Here is a 25,377-nt window from a genome sequence, read left to right on the forward strand (position 1 = left end):
AACTAAAGTGAGGAACCTCCTCAGGAACAGAGGCTGAAAGCAATGGAACCCAGGAGCAATGGACCAGTGTACCTTCTCAGCTGACAGAGGTATTGCTGAGACATCAGCCATCCTGGAATAAAGGTACCTTTCTCTGGATGCCTTAGTTTGGACACTTTCACTTCCTTAGAACTATAAACTTGTAACTTATTAAATTCCCTTTTATAACAGTTCTGGTGTATTGCATTATGGCAGCTAGCAAACTAACACAACAGGTTTACCCCCTAAAGCCACGAAGGCCAGGTTTAAACTTTGTTTCCTAGAATTTGTCTTCCTTCAGTTCCCAGAAAGAAAAGACCAGCATAATTTAATAATTAATGTTTATAATGAGGAAATTTATAAATTAGTTAAGTAAATGGCAGTCCTAGTCCAAATCAAGTCGTTAAAACTGCCACCAAGATTAAAGGCAACTCTCTATAAATTAAAGCCTATGTTTCTATCTAGTACAGCTCTATAGATTTTATTATATGTTCTTGTGAACTGCTATTTATGTTTGATAAAAACTGTACTGAAACAGTATAGAAGTGATTTAAAAAGTGGGTTTTGAAATCATACTATATGGGTTCCAGGACTGACCAGGACACTGTAATAGCTGTGTGTTAGAGAAGATTATTCAATCTCCCTAAGCTTCAGTTTCCTCATCAGTAAAGAGGGATAATAATAGTAGCTACTGTACAAGGTGGTTGTGAAAATTCAGTGAGACCGACAATACATGTGACACACTTAACACAGTGCCTGGCACACTTAATTGTTCAATAAATGTTAGCTATTAATAGCATTATTATTCTGACACATTTAAAGAACAAAGGCTACAGCTAAAGAGCCTCTGAATAGATAGCTTTTGCAAAAAGTTAATTTTTCATGTATTAATTACTATAAAATTTTTAAACTATAATTCTCCCTTTTATTCTAGTTATATCTTCATTTAAGAACTAATCTGGTTTTCTGATTAAGGGAATAACATATTTTAAACACAAAAAGGGGTATAAGCTCTAGTGTAGACCATAAGGAACCCCTGGTATGCAGTAACTATTTTACTTGATTTTATACACTGAGGCACGGGTTAAGAGTTCCAATTAGTATTTACAAGTTATTCTTTTCAATACCTTCAGTCAGAAGAACCCCATGTTTCATTCCAAGGGCTGCCTGGAGAACAGTCTTTCCTCCCCAGCCTGGCAATCTCTCCGGTGTCACAGAACAGGATCCTGCCTGCCAGACATGAACCAGGCCCCTTTCTTTGGATCCTTCTGCCTCTGTTGAGCTATAAATATTGAGAAAAATAGCTTGTTTCTGCAATTCAGGATTTCTTTTTGTTGTTGTGACACAGGAGCAGAGATAAACGATTATTATAAAAGCCTTAACGATAATCTAAACCCACACATTATTTATCTCTAAGAAGCAAAGAAAACCTGAGCTATTTTCTGTAAAGTTTCATAATTTAGCTTAATTTCCAAGATTTTAACTTTTCACGTTATTAACCTCTTGCTTATACATTAAACTTCTAACATGCCTTGAGGTGAAGTCTTATTTTTAAATTGTAGTTTATAATTGATAAAAAGTATTTGATGAAGAAGATATGAAGTCTAGGGATCTTACTTTAAACTGAGCTTAAGCTATGTAATTGTTATTTAAAAACTTAAGGATCAGTGCCTGCCCATGCAAAAAAACAAACAAACTTAAGGAACATATAGCAGTAAAATCTCTCATGCTTTACCCATGTTCTATTCAAGATATCTATTCTTCTGATGACTTTTGGTTCAAGGAACACAAAACAGAAAGCTGCATAATACTGACCATATCTTAATTGCTTCCCTTTCTAAGAAAAGGGCACATTAAGATAACAGGGGTTCTTTGATACATAAGTATTCCAATATGTTTCCAATGATGGTACTTTTTTTTTCATTTTCTTTTTTCTAGAAAACGGGTGCCAACATTTTAATGAGGCACCACAACATTCTTGTTATTTTTTTTAATTTTCTAATACCTAGGACTTGCTTTAGTTTTGCTAAATAATATTCCCTTAAATTGTACTTGGACATAGACATGATTTTATGGGAGAAACCACAATTTTAACCCTCTTTATAAATATCTTCCATGACTAGTTTTCTAAGGATGGAATATAACTTATAATAAGAAAGTCTACTTCTGAAACTGTGAACTTAATAGTGTGAAATAATTGCTGAGAGTTTTAAAATGATGAATAAATATATTCCATGCCTCTTCCGAGCATAAGAAACAAGCATATCACTAATCAGCTTTATTTTAGTATCTTTCTCTTTCCCAGTCAATTACAAATGTCCTTCCCCATTTAACAATCACTGACAAGAAAACCAAACTGATGAAAAGCTACACAGCTATAGAACTGTTATGTTTTTCTAGAAGAATTGGAGAGAAAAAACAAATGGTTTTACCTTCTCTTCTTTGAGTCCATCGGTCAGTGGGTGTACGCCATCACCAAAAATTCCTCTTTGAGAAAAGTATGCCAGGACCTAAGTGGTAAATCACAAGGTAAACACAAACAACAGTTTTTTGCACAAAAGAATATTTTGCTGTTTTGTCCCTCTGCCTAAAAAAAGGCGGTGAAGGGGTGCCAGCCGTCTAACAAATGCACATTCACTCAGCAATAAGAATGCAGAGAAACTATTGGAAGAATTTTACATCCTGCCTGCCAAAGTCAAATCTCTAGACTGAGCCTACCCACTGAGCTTGTTGGCAGTCAACAACAAAAATTATTTGTTGACAGTCAAATGTAATGTCAAAGGAAGAAAAGACTATCTACAATTAAGCTGTGCTTTCTCAGGCAACAGATTTTTTTTTTGTTTGGTTTTATAAAGAAGGAAGTTGAACCAAAAATTCATTGTAAGTATTCATTACATGCACATTAAGGTTACTTTTTAAATGCTTCAGGAACACATGAACACTTAAATACTAGTTAACCGAGAATTTCTAATCTTTTTCAGTAACGTCTCAGATTCAAGTTTCATTTACACTTAATAGTAATGCACAACAAAATCACATTATTAAAATAGGAAGTCCTCCATTTATTGGAACTTGTAGTATATTCCGCAAATCAACTTCAATTCGAGACCAAAATACCTCATACTACAAAAGGAAGAAAAGTTTGAATTTAAAAATACCTTTTCAAATCTACCATTTAATAGAAAAAAGGTGTATGAAAATTAACATACAAATATCGTGACCTGACAGTTTAGAAACCCAATATTTAATAAAGATAACAGATGGGAAAATAAATAAGCAAACAGAAATGGTCAATGCATTTCAACTCAGATACTCAAATTTTCAAGGACACCAAAACACATGAAAATAATGGCAATGAAGTCTTCTGATTTATGTAAACCACAAAGATACTGGGGCCAAATTTGTGATTGCTCTGCAACAGGCTACGTCATGGACACTGTGGTCTGGAAAGAACCCATACCAGCAGGAGTGATTTAAGACCCATCTGTTCACTCCAGGTTGTATGCAAATTCTTATAGTTTCCCATCTGCATATCTGGAGGAAATTATTTTCTATTTAATGCTTATTTTAGAAAGATTTCCAATTATTCAAATTTGAATGGAGGGTACTATGTAAAAAAAGACAAATCCGAATAAATGTGACAAATACTACTGATCTGACAAATACAACTATTAAATGCTACTATGCTTTATGTGTGACAATTAACTTTAAATAAAATGTACAGATAACAGTACAAGAGCAAGCAATTTTGAAACCAGTTCTAATCTGGGCTGGTCTATCAGAAGTCAGAGTTACTGTACCCTTAATCAAAACTAAACATTACCCGACAGGAGCCAGAGAACTCCGGAGACAGTGAAAGTACACAAGCACACCTTGCTTAACACAGCTGATTCTTTTTGGTAAAGTGAATAAGGCAGTCAATGTTTATTTTCTTTTAGTTTCAGGTTTTTAATTACAGAACTTTCTTAAAATGGATTATACTCTATTCCATTTTAAATATCACTAACGCTTTTTTTAAACATAAATGTAATTAAAACTCTAGGAACTTTTGCAATTTTTTTTTAACTTACTATTTGTGGTAGACAAAATAATGGTCCCTCAAAGATATCAACATCCTAATCCCCAGAACCTGGGAATTAAGACTGTTAATCAACTGACCTTAAAATACGGACAGTATCCTAGATATCAGGTGGGCCCAATATAATCACATAAGCCCTAAATGTAGAAGAGGGAGGCAGAAGGAGAGAATCTGAGAAAGAAGTGAAAATCACAGAGGTGCTATGTCTTAGGCTTTGAAGATGAAGGGCCAAGGAATATGAGTAACCTCTAGAAGTTGGAAAGAGCAAAGAAATGGATTGTCTCCTAGAGCTTCCAGAAAAGATCACGGCCTTTTTAACACCTTGATTTTAGTTCAGTGGGACCCATGCCAGACTTCTAACCTAAAGTACTGTAAGATAATAAATCTGTGTTATTTTAAGCCACCAAGTTTGTGGCAAATTGTTTCAACTATTCTCTGCTTAATTCAGTTTCTTTAATGTACTTTTAACAATGACTTAATTTTGGAGAGTAAACCAAAAAGTCGCATTGCTTACAGCAAGATATTCTATGGGTACTTTAAATATTTATTTTAATAGTGATGGTTGACACTTATTTCAAAAGTTTTAAGCCAATTTTAGCGTAGACCTACTCACACAGAATGCAAGGAAAACCTGCCTGCAAATACTCTTCTGAATGGAGGAAAGAGACCTGAGCTCTTTAATTTCATCCAAGGCTGCCAATTTGACAGAGAAGAATGAGAAAAATAAATGCAAGATGTTTTGGGAGCATTACAGCTACAACTTGGTAATGTAATTCTTGAACCTACAAATACCTCACTCTTTCAGACTGTGGAAATTCTCTAAAAGGAGTATTACCCATTGCAGGAGAATATAAACGTAATACAATAAATGTCCAGTAATGCCCAGTCAGCTAAGCTGAGAATCCCATGCACATTTTCTTAACATTTTTTTTTTTTTTAACACGGGCAGGCACCGGGATTCAAACCCGGGTCCTCTGGCATGGCAGGTGAGAGCTCTGCCTGCTGAGCCACCATGGCCCGCCCCAAGAAATTTAACATTTTTTATTGCGCAATATAACATATACCAAAAAAATGATAAATTTCAATGTACATCATAGCACATAATTATAGAACAAATTTCAAGGTATGGTATGGATTACAGTTCTACAATTTCAGGTATTTCCTTCTAGTTGCCCTAAGACACTGGCAACTAAAAAGAAATATCAATGCATATTCATCATTTCTTAGTACATTTGCATCGATTTAGAAAAAGAAATAGAAAGATAGCAGAAAAAGAAATAAAACGATAATAGAGAGAAAAAAATAATAAATAAATAAAGAAAGAAATATCAATGTAATGATTCAGTGGTCATATTCATTTGTTAAATCCCATCTTCTCTTTTGATCCTTCTCCCAATCTTTAGGGACATTTGGGCAATGACCATTTTAACTTCTTGTTCTAGTTTGCTAGCTGCCGGAATGCAAAATTCCAGAAACAGGAGGGTTTTTAAAAAGGGGAGTTTAGGGTACATGGGTAGTTCAGTGGTTACAATGCCCACCTTCCACGTGGGAGACCAGGGTTCGATTCCGGGACCATGCATCTAAAAAAAAAGTGGGGAATTAGTTGCTAGTTTACAGTTCTAAGGCCAAGAAAACGATGTCCCAATTAAAACAAGTCTATAGAAATGTCCAATCTAAGGCATCTAGGGAAAGATACCTTGGTTCAAGAAGGCTGACAACATTCAACGTTTCTCTCTCAGCTGGAAGGGTACATGGCGAACATGGCGGCAACTGCTGACTTTCTCGCGGCTCTACAAAAAAAGGACCCCCTCCAAAATGTTTCCTCTTTTAAAGGATTAATGAATGGGTGGAGACACAACTCTATGGAAGCTATCTGATCAAAAGTTAACACCCACAATTGGGTGGGTCACATCTCCATGGGAACAATCAAAATGCTCCCACCCAGCAATACTGAATGAGGATTAAAGGACATGGCTTTTCTGGGGTCCACCACAGATTCAAACCGGCACACTTCTTCATGTTGAAAAGGGGTGTGGACATTATGGGGTAGGGAGTTGCAACTGGATGACGTTCTTGGAGAGACTGGTAACTCTGGGTTTCAGGGCTTATCTGGCCTATGAACCATCTGGAGGATTTAGGCTTTTTAGTGAGTGAAACTTTCATACAGTCTCAGATAGGGTCCTGGATATTCTTTAGGGTTTACAGCAATACTGTTGGTTGGGGCTTGACATATCATGGCAATCAATAATATCTGGCTGAAACCTGCATGTATAAGTTTAACCTGCAGAACAGCCTGTAGACTCTATCTGAAATCTCTTAGCCATTGATGTCTTATTTGATTGCATTTCTTTTTCCTCTTTTGGTCAGGTAGCATTATTGATCCCACTGTGCCAGGGCCAGGCTCATCCTGGGGAACAATGTCCCACGTTACCAAGGAGCCTTACATCCCTGGACATCATGTCCCATATAAGGGAAAGAGTAATGATTTTTCTTGCAGAGTTGGGATTGGAGAGGGGGAAACCACATCTGCGCAACAAAACAGGTTCTGTGGAAGAACTCTTAGGCATAATTATAGGTAGGCTTTAGCTTCTCCATTACAGAAATAAGTTTCATAAAAGCAAGCCTCAAGATCAAGGGTGTGGCCTATTAACTAGGAAGCCCCTGATGTTTGAAAGAGTATCAGGGATTTCCCAGATAGGAAAGTTTAAGAGCTACATGTTTTTTTCTCCAGTCCCTCAAGGGACTTTGATCTGCCCAATATACTCTGGAATGTATCCAAGTATTACATTAAGCTACACAGAATTGCAAGATCTCATTCCCAATTCTAGCCTCTATGTGTTTAAGTTGTTTAACTGTACTGACCAGACAGGTTAAGTTAGATTGTGTGCTACAGAAAATGTAGGTTTTGGATAAAATAAATCTCTCTTCCTTTGGTCTCATACAGTAAGGAAAGTTCTAAAATACAGACAATATCATCCTTTACCCTGTATTCTGTCTTTTACCTTAGTCCCAACCACATTGGCTTTGTTCTTATTTCTAATCTCTGATCTCTTTTTCAGCTTCTTTAACAGTTCCAATGCATGCTTTTAAAAGGCATTTTTCAGGATTACTGAAAATTCCCATGAAACATTCTTATGAATATTATACTACTAACAAATGAATTTCAAATTCCCAGGTAATACAAAATTTATGCCTGTTATTATATAGTATATATAATTTCTGATACAAATTATTCTTTAAAATTTTGCTGCCATTCTTTCATTAAAATAACCAAAAATTAAAAAGGCAGTATTACAGAAATACAGTTCAAAGTATGCTGGCTTATTATAACACCTAGTGCTTAAGGTCCTTGGGGGACCACATAATTGAGCATGCCAAAATATTACACAATATCGTAATATTATAAAATATTACACATTAAATGGAGATTTAAGTTTCACTTATATTGAAAGTAATAGAAACATATTCTTGATTAGGAATGAAATATTGTTTTTTAACTCACAAGTTTAAATATTATGGTTATAATAATCATCAGCTATTAAATATTCTATTTATTATTTAACCATTTAACAAGCTGTCACAATTTTTACTTATTAATACCTACAGAGAATTATTTTCTTTGACTTTTAACTAAAACACCTACTTCACAGTATAAACTCTGGTTAACTACATTGTAATAAAATGTAACCAACCAAAACTTAAAAAATTAAGTGTTAATGATCACATGAAATGTATGGTAATTTTGTGTCTTGATTCACTCTCTGTCCAAATTTCTTTCAGGTCATTATGATACAATTTATTCCACTATATTTTGAGAGTTCATGATCAATATACCATTTCCCATGAATCTCTAGAATTTAAATTCCCCTGCAATCTTTTAAAAAGGGTCATTCCTAGTTTCCTAAGGAAAATATTTTCCTAGGAGAAGAGGGAAACAGTAAAGCAAAAATAGTCTTTCTCTTCTCCTAAGAAAAGCTTTACACAAGTGGAGCTGCACTAGCACATTCCTTTCCTACTGCAGAGAGAGAAGACTTACTATTCCAGAGTCTACTATTTTGAGGTTACATAGTAAATTTTTTTAATGACATTATTAGAACAGAGCCCTGATTATAAATAATTTTTTAAATGCCATAAAGTTTCATAAGTTCTTTTTGTGAATACAAAAAAAGATTTAAAAAATCAACAAGTCCATGTGTCTAACATCTAGTTTTAATAAATATTAACATTTTTCACATTTGCATCCACTTTCTCAAAAATAGAAGGAAAAAAGGAAAAAGTTATATGTAGAGATGAAAGTGACTCACTCACACCCTCCCTTCCTCTCCAGTTGTAGCTACTATTTCTAAAAGTAGTGTTCTAGTTTGCTAGCTGCCGGAATGCAACACACCAGAGATGGACTGGTTTTCAATAAAAGGGGATTTATTTAGTTAACATACAGTTCTTCAGAGGAAAGGCAGCTAACTTTCGACTGAGGTTCTTTCTTACGTGGGAAGGCACATGGCAATCTCTGCTGGCCTTTTACAGACCTCTTTTCAACAACTTTCCCTGGGGTGATTACCTTCTGCATCTCCAAAGACCTGGGCTGAGCTGCAAGTGCTGAGATGAGGTATGCTGAGTTGCTGCCTTGGCTGTGCTACCTTGACCTCTCTCACTTAAGTACCAGCCACTTAAATCAAACATCATTCATTGCAGCAGGCATGCCTCCTAGCCGACTGCAGATGTAATCAGCAACAGATGAGGTTCACATGCCATTGGCTCATGTCCATAGCAATAGAACTAGGTACCTTCACCTAGCCAAGCTGACACCTGAACCTACATACCACAAGTAGTGTATCCCATTCCCATTATGTTCTACACTTTGATGTATTTTCAGTATATACATATTGATAAGCAATGTCTAGTATTCTACTATTTTCAAATTTAAATTCATCATACCATACATACATCCTTTGGCAACTTGCTTTTTTCACTCAACATTATGTACTTGAGATGTGTCCACGTTGATATGTATGACTCTAGTTCATTCATTTTTACCAGGGTATAGCATTCCATTGCATGAATAAATCATATAATTTATCCATTTCTCTATAATGTAGAGTCAGATTGTCCTGTTTTATTGTCACTTTAAAAAGCACTGCTATAATTATCCTTGTTACATGTTTTCCTGGGCCTCTGCACAATTTAATTTTAAGAATTCAGCTTAAGGATAATTTAGGCTGTAAGAGAAAAGTACCCTGGAACACAGGGGTGAAAGACTCCCTGGCGACGTAGGAGATGACTCCCAGGGATGAATCCAGACCTGGCACCGTGGGATTAACAATTCCATCCTGACCCAAAGGGGAGAAAGAAATGTAATTAATAAAGTATCAATGGCAGAGAGAGTTCAAATAGAGTTGAGCAACTACTCTGGTGGTTGCTCTTATGCAACCTTCAGTTAGACTTTGCTACCTATCATAACCTGCCAACCCCCAACCAGGACCATTCCAGCCAATCCTAAAGAACACCTAGGGCAATATATAAGATCCCACTGGAGTTCCATGCACTTGAGTAACTTTCTGGAAGCCTACAACCTCCAGATGGGTCCCTGGTCCAGACAAGTCTTGACACCAAGCTCAGCCTCTCCAGAATATCAGATAGTTCCATCTTCCTACCCCATATTAGTGACAGACCCTTCCAATATGAAAAATTTATAATGGCCATAGCCCAAACACCCGTAAAGAGAGGGATGGAAAGATCAAAGGTGATGGTGGAGCTATACAGAGAAGATAGGATTTAACAAACGAATGTGAATGCTGAATCATTAAATTGATATCTCTTTTAGTCTCCAGTATTTTAGAGCAGCTATAAGTAAAAACCTAAAATCGTAACCCATGTCAAACTCTGATATGTTCTACAACTAATTGTGGTGCTGTGCTTTGAAATTTATAGCTTTTTTGTATATATGTTATTTTTCACAACAAAAAAAAAGAAGGAAAAAAAGTCAATTGTGATGATAAAAAATATTTAAGCCCAGGGGGCCCACGGTGGCTCAGTGGCAGAGTTCTCGCCTGCCATGCAGGAGATGCAGGCTTCCTGGTGCCTGCCCATGCACACACACACACAAATATATACATATTTAAGCCCTCTAGCCTCCTGTATTCTGGAGCAGCCAGAAGGAAAAATGTGACAGGATCACATCATAGCCCATGACAAACTCTGGGATCTGTCCTGTAACTACGTGTTGAAGAGCACTTTCAAAACTATTGCTTTTTTATTTCTTTGCTTTGTATATATGTTATTCTATACAATAAAAAAAGTTAAAAAAATAAAAAGAAATTGGGAAGCTAAAAAAAAGAAAAAGAAAGAAAAGTACCTCAGAATGAAAATTAGCAGACCCAGATACCACTGTTGGGTCTAACAATCACTAATCAGGGCAGTGATGTGAACTGAAAAGCTGTGTAATGACCCTTAAATAAAAAAAAATAAATAACCTGAAAGTAATGGAAACATGAGTTGATCGATTCATGGAAATAATGAGACTACAGCTGACCTTCTCTATGGGCATAATCCACTGGCAACCAACCAAAACCTTATGGAAAGGCCCCACCTTTTTCTCAAAAGATTGAGAAAACTGTATTTTCCTTCCATTTAAAAGAACTATATGATAGTTCAAAAAAGTACTCATTTCCTTGCTGATTTATATATTTTTGTTCTACCCACTTGGCTCATTAGTTCAGCTGCATGCAGGCAAACATCAAGATTCAATTTAAAGACAGCTCCAGAGCAACAGAGATAGAGATAGGAAAATAAATACTAACGGGAGTCAAATCCTAGTCTGTTGCTATTTCATTTGTGGTTTCTGAGCATCTTAAGAACCTATACACTACAAAATCTACAACTATCTTATTACTGATGACTGAATTAGTTGGTCATCAGTGGAAAAGGGTTTAAAAAAAATGTTTTGAGAAACTCTGTCAGATACCACTTCATACCCACCAGAATGGATACTATTTTTTTAATGGAATATAATAATTGCTGGTGAAGATGTGGAAAAATGGAACTCTCGTGTATTGCTGCTAAGAATGTAAAATGGTACAGTCACTGTGGAAACAGTTTGATGATTCCTCAGAAAATTAACACAGAATTACTATATAATCCAGAAATTCCTCTCCTAGGTATATAACTCAAAGAATTGAAAGAAGAGATTCAAACAGATACTTCTTATACACCAATATTCATATTCATTGCAGCATTTTTCTGCTGCAATATAACCAAAGGTGGAAGAAACCCAAGTATCCATTGGCAGGTGAATGGATAAAGTATGATATATCACACAATGGAATATTATTAAGCCATTAAAAGATTGAGGTTCTGATACATGCTAGAGCAAGGATGAATTCTGAAAACATTATGGTAAGTGAAACTAGCCAGGCACAAAAGGACAAATATTTTTTTGATTCCTATGAGGCATGCGACTAGGTCAATGAACCTTAAAGACAGATGTTGAATTAAATGGCAGAAACAAAAAGACAAATAATATCATGCCTCACTCACATGGACTAACTATAATATACAAACTCAGCGAAATGAAGTCAAGAGCATGGGTTTTTAGGCTGGGGCCTACTGTAAAGTGTCCTAGATTGTAAGCTCCTATATAGCAGTCACATATATTCAGGAGTTGTAACTGTTATTTCTAAATTCTGAGATACTGAGCTGTTTGTATATAACCTGGTCGTTCCCAGAAACTTCAGGTATTTATGTGACACATGAGACTCAAGAGTTAGAGCTCTGAAGCTATGAAAGTCAGTATTACCCCATACAGCAACCATTTAAAAAGTTGAAAAAGTGATCAGACTTCGACTAGAGATATGAATGAAGCTGATCTGGATATGACTAAGGTAAATCAGAATACAGGGAAAGGATGATATGGTCTATATTTTAAAACTTAACTTCTGTGTAAGACAAAAGGGAGAAATGTTTATTTGGTGCCAAATTTTTTGGGTAGCACATTTAACTTGTATGGTCAGTTTAGCTGAATACTGTAAGTACGTGGAATTTTGAATAGGGTGTGAGATCTTGTTAGTTTGTCCAGGGTAGTGTGATGCCCTGATATATCCCAGAAAAATTTGGGCAGGGAATAAAAAGTATTTGCAAAGTCCCCTTGGGGGACTTGGGAGAAAGGAAGAGACATTCAACTTCCCCATCTGGGGAATTCCTGATAGTCTCACAAGCAGTGGGGACAACCAATTCAATAGGCTAAGCCCTCAATATTGGGGTTTGCTCCTATGAAACTTATTTCTGCAAACGAGAAGCTAAGCCTATGTATAATTATGCCTGAGTAGCCCCTAGGGAACTTTTGTTGCTCAGCTGTGACCTCTCTCTCTAAGCCAACTTGGCAGATGAACTCACTGCCCTCCTACACTACGTGGGACATGACTCCCAGGGGTGTAAATCTCCCTGGCAATGTGAGACAGAACTCCTGGATGAGCCGGGACCCAACATCACTGGATTGAGAAAGGCTTCTTGACAAAAAGAGGGAAAAGAGAAATGAGACAAAATAAAGTTTCAGTGGCTGAGAGATTTCAAAGAGAGTCAAGAGGTTACCCTGGAGGTTATTCTTATACATTATATGGATATCCCTTTTTAGCTTATGGTGTATTGGAGTAGCTGGAGGGAAGTACCTGCAATTATTGAGCTGTGTTCCAATAACTTTGATTCTTGAAGACAACTGTATAACTATATAGCTTTTACAATGTGACCGTATGACTGTGAAAACCTTGTGTCTGATTCTTCTTTTATTCAGGGTATGGACAGATGAGTAAAAAAATAAGGATAAAAAATAGATAAATAATAGGGGAAGATAAAGGGTAACAAATTGTGTAGATTGGAATACTAGTGATCAATGAGAGGGAGGGGTAAAGGGTATGGGATGTATGTTTTTTCTTTTTATTTCTTCTTCTGGAGTGATGCAAATGTTCTAAAAATGATCATGGTGATGAATACACAACTATGTGATAATATTGTGAGGCACTGATTGTACACCATGTATGGACTGTATATGGTAAAGATTTCTCAATAAAATTATCTTTAAAAAGTAAGAATAAATCAATAAAAAGAATACCAAAATGTGTCGGGCATACTGAATCAAATTTCGCTTTCTAAATATATTTCAAGTATTTAGTGTTAATAAAAAACAAAAAATACATACATATTGCATGATCCCACTCATATGAAATATCTAGAAGAAACACATTCATAGAACCTGGGAGTAGACTGGAGGTTACCAGGAGCTTGAGGGAGGGAAAATGGAGATTTAACGCTTAATGGGTACAGAGTTTCTGTTTAGGGTGATGGAAAAATTTAGGTAATGGATGAAAATGATGGTAGCACAATCAGAAAATTTGTATCCATAATACCAATGGAATATGTGGTACATTTTCCTCCACAAAGTTATAAAAAAAAAGTTAAATGATTTAGAAGTCACTGAAATCCTCACAGCATTCCAAGGAATGACTGAAAAGGGCTCAACCTCATACTCTTATCAAAGTAGGCTTTTTTATACCATCTCAAAAATTCTCCTCTTTACTGTCCTTTCTTAGTTTCTTCACTCACACCTATCCTCACATGTACTCAGAATTATAGAAGGTTTTTACAAATCAGTCACATTCTTTGGAAATACCTTTACAATGGACCCAGCAGTACTCCTTTATTAAAAAAAAAAAAAAGACGGCAAACCCATGTTTTTCATGAAAAGGTAGAAGACTAATAGTACTCTTTCCTTCTAGTCATATACGAATGAAAATCCAGTCTAAGTTCTTAATATACCCTTTGCTTCTTTAACAGTCAAAACAGACAACTTAAATTCTGAAAAATCTGGAATTGGGGAAAAGGGGTTCCAATTCATACCACATAAATAAATTTAAAGAATAAGTGCCTTGTATAAGATCACTCAAAATTTTCCTCCCAAATTCCCTTTTTGGTACTTTATCTTCTGCATCATCTTCTCAAATTTTAACATTGTTAAAAGTATTGAACTTTTCTTACTCTGTGAACCTTCAATCTGCCAATATAGTCATAGTTAGGGAACTAAGTAATAAATTTAACTTAGTATAGATTCCATCAGCATCTTTCCCACATCAAAGTGTCCATATGAAATACTATAAAATTATCAAGGAACTAACCCCAGATTTTTAAAAGCGAATATAGCTCTTCTTTAAAAATATTCAGTTTTCTTTCTCTCCGCTAGAAAAAAAAGGAGTCAGTTTGGGTCATGTTGGACTAGAAACATAATTAATAATTGCACAAATAGCTAATATGTATTGAAATTTACAATGCATCAGGCACTATAATAAATGTGATAAATGAATGTTTACATATAAAGGTACTATTATGAGGAAGGACTTTTATCCTCAATTCAAATATGAGAGAACTGAGGTAGAGAGGTTGACTAATTTGTTCAAGGTCAAAAGTGGAAGTGGATGTGAACTTCTGGTATGTCCACATCCAAGGGCTAGATCTTAACCACTATATCGATATTAGTAAGGTTAAAATATTACTATTCACCGCAAAACAAATTTTTCACTATATCCTTGCCAACACATCATCAAGTAAACACTCAAAATCATACATATTTATGATAAATGGAAATAATCTTACACCAATAAGTGATGAATTTTTCTAAGTGCTCAGAATAAGCACACATCACGCAATTTTATTCCTCAAAGCTGTTTTAAGAACATTTACAGCTACCAACAGATCTACGGGTAAGATATGAAGGATATACATTTGGGTACAACAATTATTTCCTTCGCGATCCCAAACCCAAAAGAAAATACTGTATATGGACATTCCACTTCAACCAGAATGTTTTTCCTCTTTCTTCATCAACAAAATCCTAAGTAGTAGTAGAACAGCCTTACCATGCATTTCTCCAAAGCGGCCCTATTATTCAGAGGACCAACACCAGCGTCAGGACCTCATGATTGGCCTTACATTATTTTCCTTCTCAAAAGAACCTTATTTTTCCCTCTGATGAATCACCTGACACTAAAAAGGACTTGGTTAAAGTCATTCTCTTTTTCCTCACTCGCCTTTTCAAGCCACCAATACCCTCAGTCACACTTCCACGGGAATCTGCACCCAGGAGCAAACTCGCCTGGGACACTCACCAAGGTTCGTAGCCAGAGACCTGATTTATTAGCAGCGCTTACCGTAAGCATTCAACAAATCCTCAAGAATGAATGAGAGGAAGGCAGCGTGCGTGGAAGTGGAGACGCGAAGGCATTTCACGCGGCAGAAACAACTGCTCTTGGGCCCCGTCTGGGAAGCAGGGGCGGGGGCGAGTAGGAAATCTTGGGGACAGGGGCTAGCAGTTCGCCTCTGGCGCTCCTCGGGAGGCGAGTGCCTTCAGTAGGATGCCCGGACTCGGTCCGTCGGACGCCCGGACTGGGAGGACGCGAGCGCAGTCTCCACGGGCCCCCACAGCTCGCTCCCGGGCCTCCGCCAGTGCCTCGAACTCGCTTCGGGACCCCGGCCTCCCGCAGACAGGATGCGCAGTCCGGTCAGCTCTCGCAAACCCAGGGCCGACCCGAGACCCGTACCCTCTCACCTGACGCTCGCCGACAGCACCGCGCTCAGCATCCGGCGAGAGCCCAGCAACCCAGCAGGTCCAGGAGATCAGCTGATTCACGGGGGGCGGGGCCCCCTGGCGGGGGCGGGGCTGCAGGGCTCAGAGGGAGTTTGCGGACTGGGGGCGGAGCTGCAGGGTCCCGAGCGAGTGCGCGGACGGGGGGCGGGGCTGTATCCCCAAAGTATGAGGGTTTTAGCATGGAGACCGCCGACGGGGTCTAATATGGATCAAAATTACTAAAGAGGCGTTTGGTCCCGCGCTTCTTCGATGTACTTGCTCCTCCTTTCGGCCGGGGCTGAGTCGCCAATCCTGGAACGCTCTTAAGTGGTGACGTAACATAGAGTCGTCTCGGCCTAGCAGACGCTTCCATGGAAACAGATGGTGGTGGGATTGCTTACGGGACTAATGATTGTTGCTATCCTCAAACTGTAAGAGCTGGAAAGATAAATTCGCTCATCTTTGAAGTGAAAGGCTAAAATATCTTCCACTTGCCTCTCCCGACTGCTCCCGGACAGTAGTCGTTTCCCGCCCCCGGCGACTGACGTCATAGCCATGCGGCGCCGTTTGGCCCGAGTCCAACGCTGTGTTTTTACTACTTAGTTGCAGTGCCGAAGGTTTAAGTGAGTTAGGAAGGTAGGAGTTCGCCTCTACCTATTTAAAAATAAAGCCTATTTTATCCACTGAACTTACTAATATACAAATCTTAGTCAAGTTAGTTTGCGTGCCCAGTTTCAGGACAGTCTGCTTTGTCGCAGCCGCAGTCACAGTCCCACCCCCACTCAGCCGCATCCCCAGACCCCTCCCGTAAAGATTTTCCCGAGCCGCCACACTTGGCGCATAGTGGGTGTCGAGCTCTCTCCTGTTAGACAGTGTACTTTTCTGGAACGGTAAATCTGTACTTAGACCATCAGCGATAGAGGTGCAGTCTGTCTGAAGCTCCTGTGGATAAATGCACCAGCACTCTCAACGCAGTTACCTCCCAGATCCTCCGCCCGCCCGCCAAACTGTAATTCTGCAACAATTCAACCAACCTTGTCCGCTCCTGCACCAGTGCAGGAAAATCACATAACTCTGATTATTGGCAGCACTGTAAACCACAGATGTCCAACTTCAGCCGGGACTTCCACGCAGCCAGCCTGAAGTAATCCCTTATGCGTTGCTACTGATCATTTCTCTGAGATCCCTCCCTTGCCATTCCCAACCTTTATCCTCCCCTAACCTTGTACTCAACTCTACTCATCCACCCACTTTGGTTAAAAAAAAAAAAAAGTTTAAAACGTTGCCGCCTACATTTCTGAGGGAAATGAAACTACTAGGGATGAATTTCCTCAACTTCCACCTATTACTATTCTCAAACCTACTTGAAGCCCCACCCATTCTTCTCCCTCTTTTTTCTTGGAAGAGGTGTTCTGTTTGTCCGGTACTACCTGCACTCTGGATCCCTTCCAATTCTTTTAAAGACTTTGCTCTATTATTTATAGTTGCTCTATAGTGTATGTTCAATGAGTGTTCTAGTTTACTAGCTGCTGGAATGCAATATATCAGAAATGGAATGGCTTTTAAAAGAGAGAATTTAATGAGTTGCAAGTTTACAGTTCTAAGGCTGAGAAAATGTCCCAATTAAAACAAGTCTATAGAAATGTCCAATCAAAGGCATCCAGGGAAAGATACCTTGGTTCAAGAAAGCCGATGAAGTTCAGGGTCTCTCTCTCAAGTGAGATGGTACATGGCAAACACAGTCAGGGCTTCTCTCTCAGCCGGAAGGACACATGGGGAATACGGCATCATCTGCTAGCTTTGTCTCCTGGCTTCCTGTTTCATGAAGCTCCCTGGGAGGCGTTTTCCTGCTTCATCTCGAAAAGTCACTGGCTGGTGGACTCTCTGCTTGGTGGTGCTGTAGCATCCTCTGCTCTCTCTGAATCTTTTTCTCCAAAATGTTTCCTCTTTTATAGGACTCCAGTAAACCAATCAAGACCCACTCAAATGGGTGGAGACATGTCATCCCCTAATCCAGTTTAACAACCATTCTTGACTAAATCACATCAACCAGGGAGATGATCTCATTACAGTTTCAAATATACACTATTGAATAAGGATTATTCTACCTTTTAGAAATGGGATTTATATCAAAACATGGCTTTTCTTAGGGGGTATACTTCCTTTCAAACCAGCACAATGAGTGTTCAAGCCCAACTCGCTTTTTAACCTTCTTACTCCTCACATAAGCCTGCTCTGGTCTATCTCATCTTTATTTTTTCCCCTCTGCCCTCCTTCCCTTTGTAATCTAATTTGCTATATCTGCTCTCCCAGTTTTTTTCACCCCAGTTTGCAATTTCTGCCTTTTGAGGCAGAAGAGGTCATTCTGGAGGTTATTCATATGCAGTATGTAAATATCAGTTTTTGGTGTATTGGAGTAGCTAGAGGAAACACCTGAAACTGTTGAACTGTATTCTAGTAGCCTTGATTCTTGAAGATGATTGTATAACTATATAACTTTTACAGTATGACTGTGTGATTGTGTAAACCTTGTGACTGACACTCCCTTTATCCAGTGTATGGGCAGATGAGTGAAAAATAAGGACAATAAGTAAATAAATAATGAGGTGGGGTGGTAGGGGCATGAGATGTTTTTAATTGTTCTTTTAATTTTTATTTTTATTCTACTATGTATTTTTAATGAAAATGTTGAAAAATTGTAGTGATGAATGATGAATGCACATCTATATGATGGTACTGTGAACCATTGATTAAACATTGTGGATGATCGTATAGTATGTGAATTCATCTCAATAAAATTGCATTAAAAAGGAGAATTTATTAAGTGACTTTTCAGCGTTTATTTTTTGTCTTTTATTGGTTAATGTAAAAAGCTATGTTGATAGATTTACTAATGTTAAATTGTCCTTAAATTCCTAGAATAACTCCTACTTAGTCATGATGTATTTTATTCAGTATAGAGTTAGACTCCAACATATAGTGTATATTTAAATATCTCATTTTTAGAAAATGAAAAAAAAGATACTGATGATATGTAAAGATTTGGAATGACCTGGCAGTTAGGTTAAACTTAAAAGATTGCTAGATGCCGATTCATGAGTATAGAATCCAACCAATTGTGTTTTAAATGTGTATCTTTTCAGGGGAACAATAACTAGGTAGATAAATGACAGATTGATAGATTGATAGAGAGATATGGCATATATCTTTGTCCTTGTATATGCATATACAAGTAGCTGCCACAGAGAATGGGAATTGGGAACAAGGATGGGAGGAAAATTTACTTTTCATTCTAGGCCATTTTGTCATATTTGTATTTTTAATTATGTGCTTTTAAAACTTATTTTAAAAACTTTTAAATGTGAAAAATATACTTTTTAGTGGAAAACTCCTTCTAGGTTTTCCTCCTACCCTTTAAGACTTTCCTTTACCTTTGCAGGCTCTTTCTTTGACTTGCCCTTAAATTCATTTTTTCTTTTTTTTACTAGTAGAATTAACAGAAATGAAGTTCTTGGACTCCTGAATCCAGGCCTTAGAGGACAAGCAACTTCCACATCTCTTTCTGAGAAGCCAGCTGCTATGCTCTAAAGAAGCTTCAGATATAGTACAGATCAGTATGAGACAGTGTGGAGAGAGAGGCCACATGTAGGAGCACTGAGGTGTCAAGCATGTGGGCAAAACCTTCTGGGACCTTCCAGCCGGTCCAGCTCAACAACTGAATGTAGCTGAAGGCCTGATACCAGCCAATGCCAAGTAGGGCAGAAGAACAGCCCAGTCAAGTCCTGCCTGAATTCCTGACTCAAATTTCTGAGAAATAATAAAATGTGGCTTTAAGCCACTAAGTTTTACAATGACTGGCTAGGCAGCAATAACTGAAACAAGTGGGAAAAGTTATATCATAAATATTAAATATGGTAGTCCTATAAAGAGGCAAAATACTGTAGTAGCTAGAAGCATATGCTGAAACTAGACCACCTGAATTCAAATCTCAGCTCCAGCACTTAATAGCTTTGTGAACTTGCACAAAAGATTTAACAGTTGTATGCTTTGATTTCCTCATTCATAAACAGGGATAGTAATGTACCCCAGAAAAACATGTTTTTAAATTTAACCCATTCCTGTGGATGTAAACCCATTATAAACCTTTTGATGAGGCTACATCGGTTAAGGTGTGACCCACCTCATTCAGGATGGGTCTTAGTCCTCTTAGTAGTGTCCTTTATAAACAGAATGGAGAGAGTGAAAGAGAGCATAAATTGAAATCAACAGAAGCCAGAAGAGAGAGACCAGCAGATGCTGCCCTGTGACTTGCCATGTGGCAGAGGAACCAAGAATCGTTGGCAGCTGGTTTTTAGGAAAAAAAGCATTGCCTTCGTGTTGCCTTGATTTGCACATTCTCATGGCCTCAAACTGTTAGCTAATAAATTCCCATTGTTTAAAGCCAACCATTTCATGGGATCTTCTTTGAGCAGACCAGTGTTACTGGATTTCAGTTTCCTAGGTTCTTAGTTACGCCATAAGAAAGAACACATGAGAAGAGTGACAGGACACATGAGAAAAGTGACAGCTATGTAATGGAGATAGAGAATAAGTTATGAATTGCTAGCAAGCCACCACCAAAATGTTACAGACTTCAGAGAAAGAATGATCCTGCTGCCATCTTAATTTTGGACTGCTAACTGCCCAAACTGTGAGACAATAAATTCCTTTTGTTTAAGCCACCAGTCTGTCGTACATTGTTACAGTGACCATGGCAAACTAAGATACCAACTTTATAGGGTGATGTAGGATTGAATGAACTGATATCTGTAAAGTGCTTAGAATGGCACCTGGCACTTAGTAAGTGCTATATGTGTTATTATTATTATGGAAAACAATAAATAAAGGTAAACTAGGAGAAAGGGAAGGGTGCAATTTTATATAAGGAGGGCAGGGAAAGCCTCTCCTCCAAGATGACTTTTGAACAGAGACCTAAAAGGAAGTAAGGGTAGGAGCCATGTGGACATCAGGCAGCCTAGGCAAAAGGAACAATTTATTGCAGAGGCTTCCTACAAATGGTAGGAAGGTAGGAGATAAGATAAAATGAAGTAGAAGTGATCTGGTAGAAGGGCTAGATCATTCTGGCCTTGGAAAGGATTTGGGGCTTATATGAGTGATATAAAAAGTCATTGGGCCTTTTTACAGCCATGAGAAGCCACAGCAGAACACTGCAGAACTACAGAGCAGAGTCCACTAGCCAGCAACTTTTGGAGATGAAAAAAGAAAATGCCTCCTGGGGAGCTTCATAAAACAAGAGGCCAGAAGAGAAAGCTGGGAGGCTTCATTCCATTCCAACTGAGAGAGGAACCCTGGACTTCATCAGCCTTACTTGAGAGAAGTTTCAGTAATCCAGGTGCAGTTTATCTAAGTGCCTCTGACTCCAGGTGTCTCATGAGGTTGCGATTAAGCTGCCAACCAGGCCTGAGGTCTCATCTGTAGATCCAACTAAGAGAGGATCCACTTGCAAACTCACTCATGTGGTGTTTGGCTGTTGGCCTGAGGATTTCATTTCCTCACTGGATCTTGTCCAGAGGGTTCCCTCATTTCCTTGCTGCATGAGTCTCTCCATGGGGTTGCCCACTACATGACTTCCATCAGAACAAGTGCATGTTCTGGGAATTGAACCTGGGTCTCCCGCATGGAAGGTGAGTATTCTACCACCAAACCACCCATGCACCTGTGGTGTGACCTTCTGATTAGATGCAGATGTGATTCCTCCCATTCCAGGTGGGTCTTTATTGATTTACTGGAGTCTTTCAATGGGGAAACATGTTGGAGAAACCTCAGAAATGACAGAGATGCTCAAAGCCAACAAAGAGACCTGGTGCAGATGTTTGGAAATCAAGATAGAAATAGCCCAGGTGCTAATCAAGGACTCACAAAAATAACCAGAACCTGAAAAAAAGAATTATCCAAGCCCAGCAGATGTTAAACTAAGAGATGAAACCCAGAGTTTTGTCCCAGGACAGCTAAGTGAATGCCCATGATGCTTAGAGAGGAAATCACTGGCATAAGAAGCTGGAAGCAATGGAACTGGGAACAAGGACCAGCAGACGCCAGCCACATGCCTTCCTAGACCACCTTTCCTTGAGCTAAGTTATCTTTTTCTGGATGCTTTAGTTAGGATGTATTTATGGTCTTAGAACTGTAAACTTGTAGCTTAATAAATTCCCTTTTTAAAAGCCGTTCCTTTTCTGGTATATTGCATACTGGCACTTAAACTAATACAATGTCTGTTGCCCAATTTTTGATTGGATTGTTTGTCTTTTTGTTGTTGAGTTGTAGGATTTCTTTAGCTAATCTATATATTAAACCCTTGTTTGGTGTATGGTTTTCAAATGTTTCTCCTTGCAGGGACTGCCTTTTTACTTTCCTGGCAAAGTCTTTTGATGTGCAAAAGGTATTTGATTTTGAGGAGATCCCATTTGTCTATTTTGATCTTCTTTGCTCATGCATTGGGTTTGGGGTCTAGGAAGCCACCTCCTATCATGGGATCTGTGGGATACTTCCTTATATTTTCTTCTTACTTCCCTATATTTTCTTCTAGAAGTTTTATGTTATTATCTCTGGTGTTTGGGTCTTTGAACTATTTTGAGTTGATTTTTGCATGGGGTGTGAGATGTGGGTCCATTTTCATTCTTTTGGATGTGGATGTCTGGTTCCCCAGACACAATTTATTGTGTCCCAATTGGATTGACTGCCTTGTCGGAGATCGGTTGTCCGTGGATGGGAGTGTCTATATCCGGGCATTCAATTTTATTCCATTGGTTGGTATGTCTATCTTTGTGCCAGTATCATGCTGTTTTGATTACTGTAGCTTTGTAGTATTCTTTGGGGTCAGATAGTGTGAGACCTCCCACTTCGTTTTTCTTTCTTGGGATGTTTTTGGCTATATGGGGCACCCTGCCCTTCCGGATAAATTTGATTATTGGTTTTTCTATTTCTGCAAATTAAGTTGTTGGGAATTTGATGGATGTTGCATTGAATCTGTGACCCAGTTTGGATGGAATTGACATCCTGGCTTTATTTGGTCTTCCAGTCCATGGGCAGGGTATTTCCTTCCATTTGTTTGGATCTTCTTTGATTTCTTTTGGCGGTTTCTTGTGGTTTTCTATGTATGGGTCTTTGTGGCCTTGGTTGGATTTATTCCTAAATGTTTTGTTTTTTTGGTTGCTATTGTAAATGGAGTTTTTTCTTGATTTCTTCCTCAGGTTGCTCATTTCTCATGTATAGACACACTACTAATTTTGTGCATTTCTCTTTGTGCTGGTTTAAAAGGGTTGTGTACTCCAGAAACCTGATTCAATATTGTAGGGTGGAAAAATTTGATTGGATTGTTTCTATGGAATTTGACCCATTCAATTGTGGGTGTGGCTTTTTTATTAGATTCCTCCATGTAGAAGTGACATGCACAATTGTGGGTGTGCCCTTTTAAATAGATGGAGATGTGACTCTGCCTATTCAAGGTGGGTCTTGATCAGTTTACTAGAGTCCTTTAAAATGGGGAAACATTTTGGAGAGAACACAGAGCTGACACAGACAGAGATGTCTGGAGATGCAGAAAGTAAATGCTCTCAGGGAAGCTGTTTGAAAACAGAAGCCAAAGGACCAGCAGATGCTAGCTATATGCCTTCCCAGATCAACCTTTCTTGAGCCAAGGTTATTTTTCTTTGGATGCCTTAGTTTGGACATTTTTATGGCCTTAGAACTGTAAACTTGTAAATTAATAAATTCCCTTTTCAAAAGTCAACTCATTTCAAAAAAAAAAAGTCAACCCATTTCTGGTACATGGCATTTCCAGCAGCATTAACAAACTAAGACAGATTTTGGTATCAGAGAAGTGGAGTGCTGTGGTTTGCAAGTTCCAAACACATTGGAATGGCTTTTTAAATGGATGGGGGAAGATTCTGGAAGAGTTGTGAGGACTTTGATAGAGAAGGCCTTGAAAAAACTTTGGTAGAAATGTGAACTCTAAAGATACTTCTGATAAGGCCTTAGACAGAAATGATGCATGTGTTAAAGTGGCAGAAAATCTGGCAAAATTAACTACTGGTTTTGGATGGAAGACAGATTTTAAAAGCCATGAACTGGGGTACTTAGCTGAAGAGCTGCACATATACAGAAACTTTACCTCTCATACCCAATCCCCCCTTCCTAGGAAGATATTAGAGGATATGAAACAGAAAATGAGGGGGAAAGGAAATGAAAAGAGGGACACCTACCTCTTCCCACTGAAATATTCCTGCATGAGGGAAGTTGCAGGATGATAACTGTGTGGTGGTGGCCAATCATTAATGAGAGAAGAAAGTCAGAGAACTCAGAGGACTGGCTCTCTTCTCCCACGATGATTCAGAGGGTGGTGAGTTCTCCAAACACAAGGCAATCCACATGTCAGCAGCCAAAGACAATAACAAACACCCACCACACTTTTCAAGGAAGAATTGTCTTCATGATACACCACTTGAATATGCAGTAAATAACTTTTTAATTACAATTTTAATTTTGAGATAACTATGCATTCATATTTACTTGTAAGACTTCATACAGTGAGAACTCATGCACCCTTAATCCATTTTCCCTCAATGGTATCATCTTACAGAACTATAGTACAATATCACAACCAAGATATTGACATGGATATAACCAAGATACAGAACGGTTCCCTCCTCACAAGAATCCCTCATGTTGCCCCTTTAGAGCCGTATTCACTTCCCTCCCCCCTCACTTCCTCCTTAATCACAGGCAAACACTAATCTTTTCTCCATTTCTATAATTTTTTCATTTCAAGAATGTGATATAAATTAATTATACAGTTAAAAAAAAATAAGTCATTGGTGGGACGCACGGGTAGTTCAGTGGTTAGAATGCTGCCTTTCATGAGGGAGACCCAGGTTCAATTCCCAGACCATGCACCCAAAAATTAAAAATTAAAAAAAAAAAAGGAAAGACTGGAAAAAGTCACTGGGGAGACTCTAACCAGGCCTTGTTGTACTCTGTCTTCCATTTTTCTTCTTTTACTTTTTTTTTTTTTAACTTTTTTTTATTGCATAGCATAACATGTATACAAAGAAAAGAAATAAAAAAGGAATAGTTTTCAAAGGACTCTTCAGCATGTAGTTACAGGACAGATCCCAGAGTTTGTCATGGCCTACCATATGATCCTGTCAGATTTTTCCTTCTCGCTGCTCCAGAATATAGGAGGCTAGAGAGCTTATTTTTTTTTTTTATCACAATCCACTTTTTTCCTTCTTTTTTTGTGAAAAATGACATATATACAAAAAATATACAAATTTCAAAGCACAGCACCACAATTAGTTGTAGAAGAGATTTTGGAGTTTGACATGGGTTACATTCCACAATTTTAGGTTTTTACTTCTAGCTGCTCTAAAATACTGAGACTAAAAGAGATAACAATTTAATGATTCAGCATTCATATTCATTTGTTAAATCCTATCTTCTCTGTATAACTCCACCATCACCTTTGATCTCCCCAGCCCTCCCTTTAGGGTTGTTTGGGCTATGGCCATTCCAAATTTTTCAAATTGGAAGGGTCCATACCACTAATGTGGGGTAGGAAGATTGAACTATCTGATGTTCTGGAGAGGCTGGGCTTAGTGTCAAGACTTATCTGGACCAG

General features: G+C 38.2%; 1 protein-coding gene across 8 annotated transcripts in view; it reads right to left on the bottom strand.

Annotated features, from left to right (window-relative positions):
- Positions 1–17,015, bottom strand: part of ALS2 (alsin Rho guanine nucleotide exchange factor ALS2) — a 116,453-nt gene extending 99,438 nt beyond the window's left edge. For 3 of the 8 annotated variants that reach the window (XM_077154719.1, XM_077154714.1, XM_077154720.1), the window contains exons 1-3: positions 15,684–15,814; positions 2,451–2,528; positions 1,146–1,300 (exon numbers count right to left, since the gene is read on the bottom strand). In XM_077154719.1, the coding sequence (XP_077010834.1) occupies positions 1,146–1,300; positions 2,451–2,470 (175 nt within the window). In that variant the 5' untranslated portion in view covers positions 2,471–2,528; positions 15,684–15,814. The other 5 variants (XM_077154716.1, XM_077154717.1, XM_077154718.1 and 2 more) reach the window with 5 other exon arrangements.
- Between the last annotated feature and the right edge of the window lie 8,362 nt (positions 17,016–25,377).

The sequence above is a fragment of the Tamandua tetradactyla genome, chromosome 3, assembly GCF_023851605.1.
Source record: "Tamandua tetradactyla isolate mTamTet1 chromosome 3, mTamTet1.pri, whole genome shotgun sequence".
In the NCBI taxonomy this organism is placed as follows: Eukaryota; Metazoa; Chordata; class Mammalia; order Pilosa; family Myrmecophagidae; genus Tamandua; species Tamandua tetradactyla.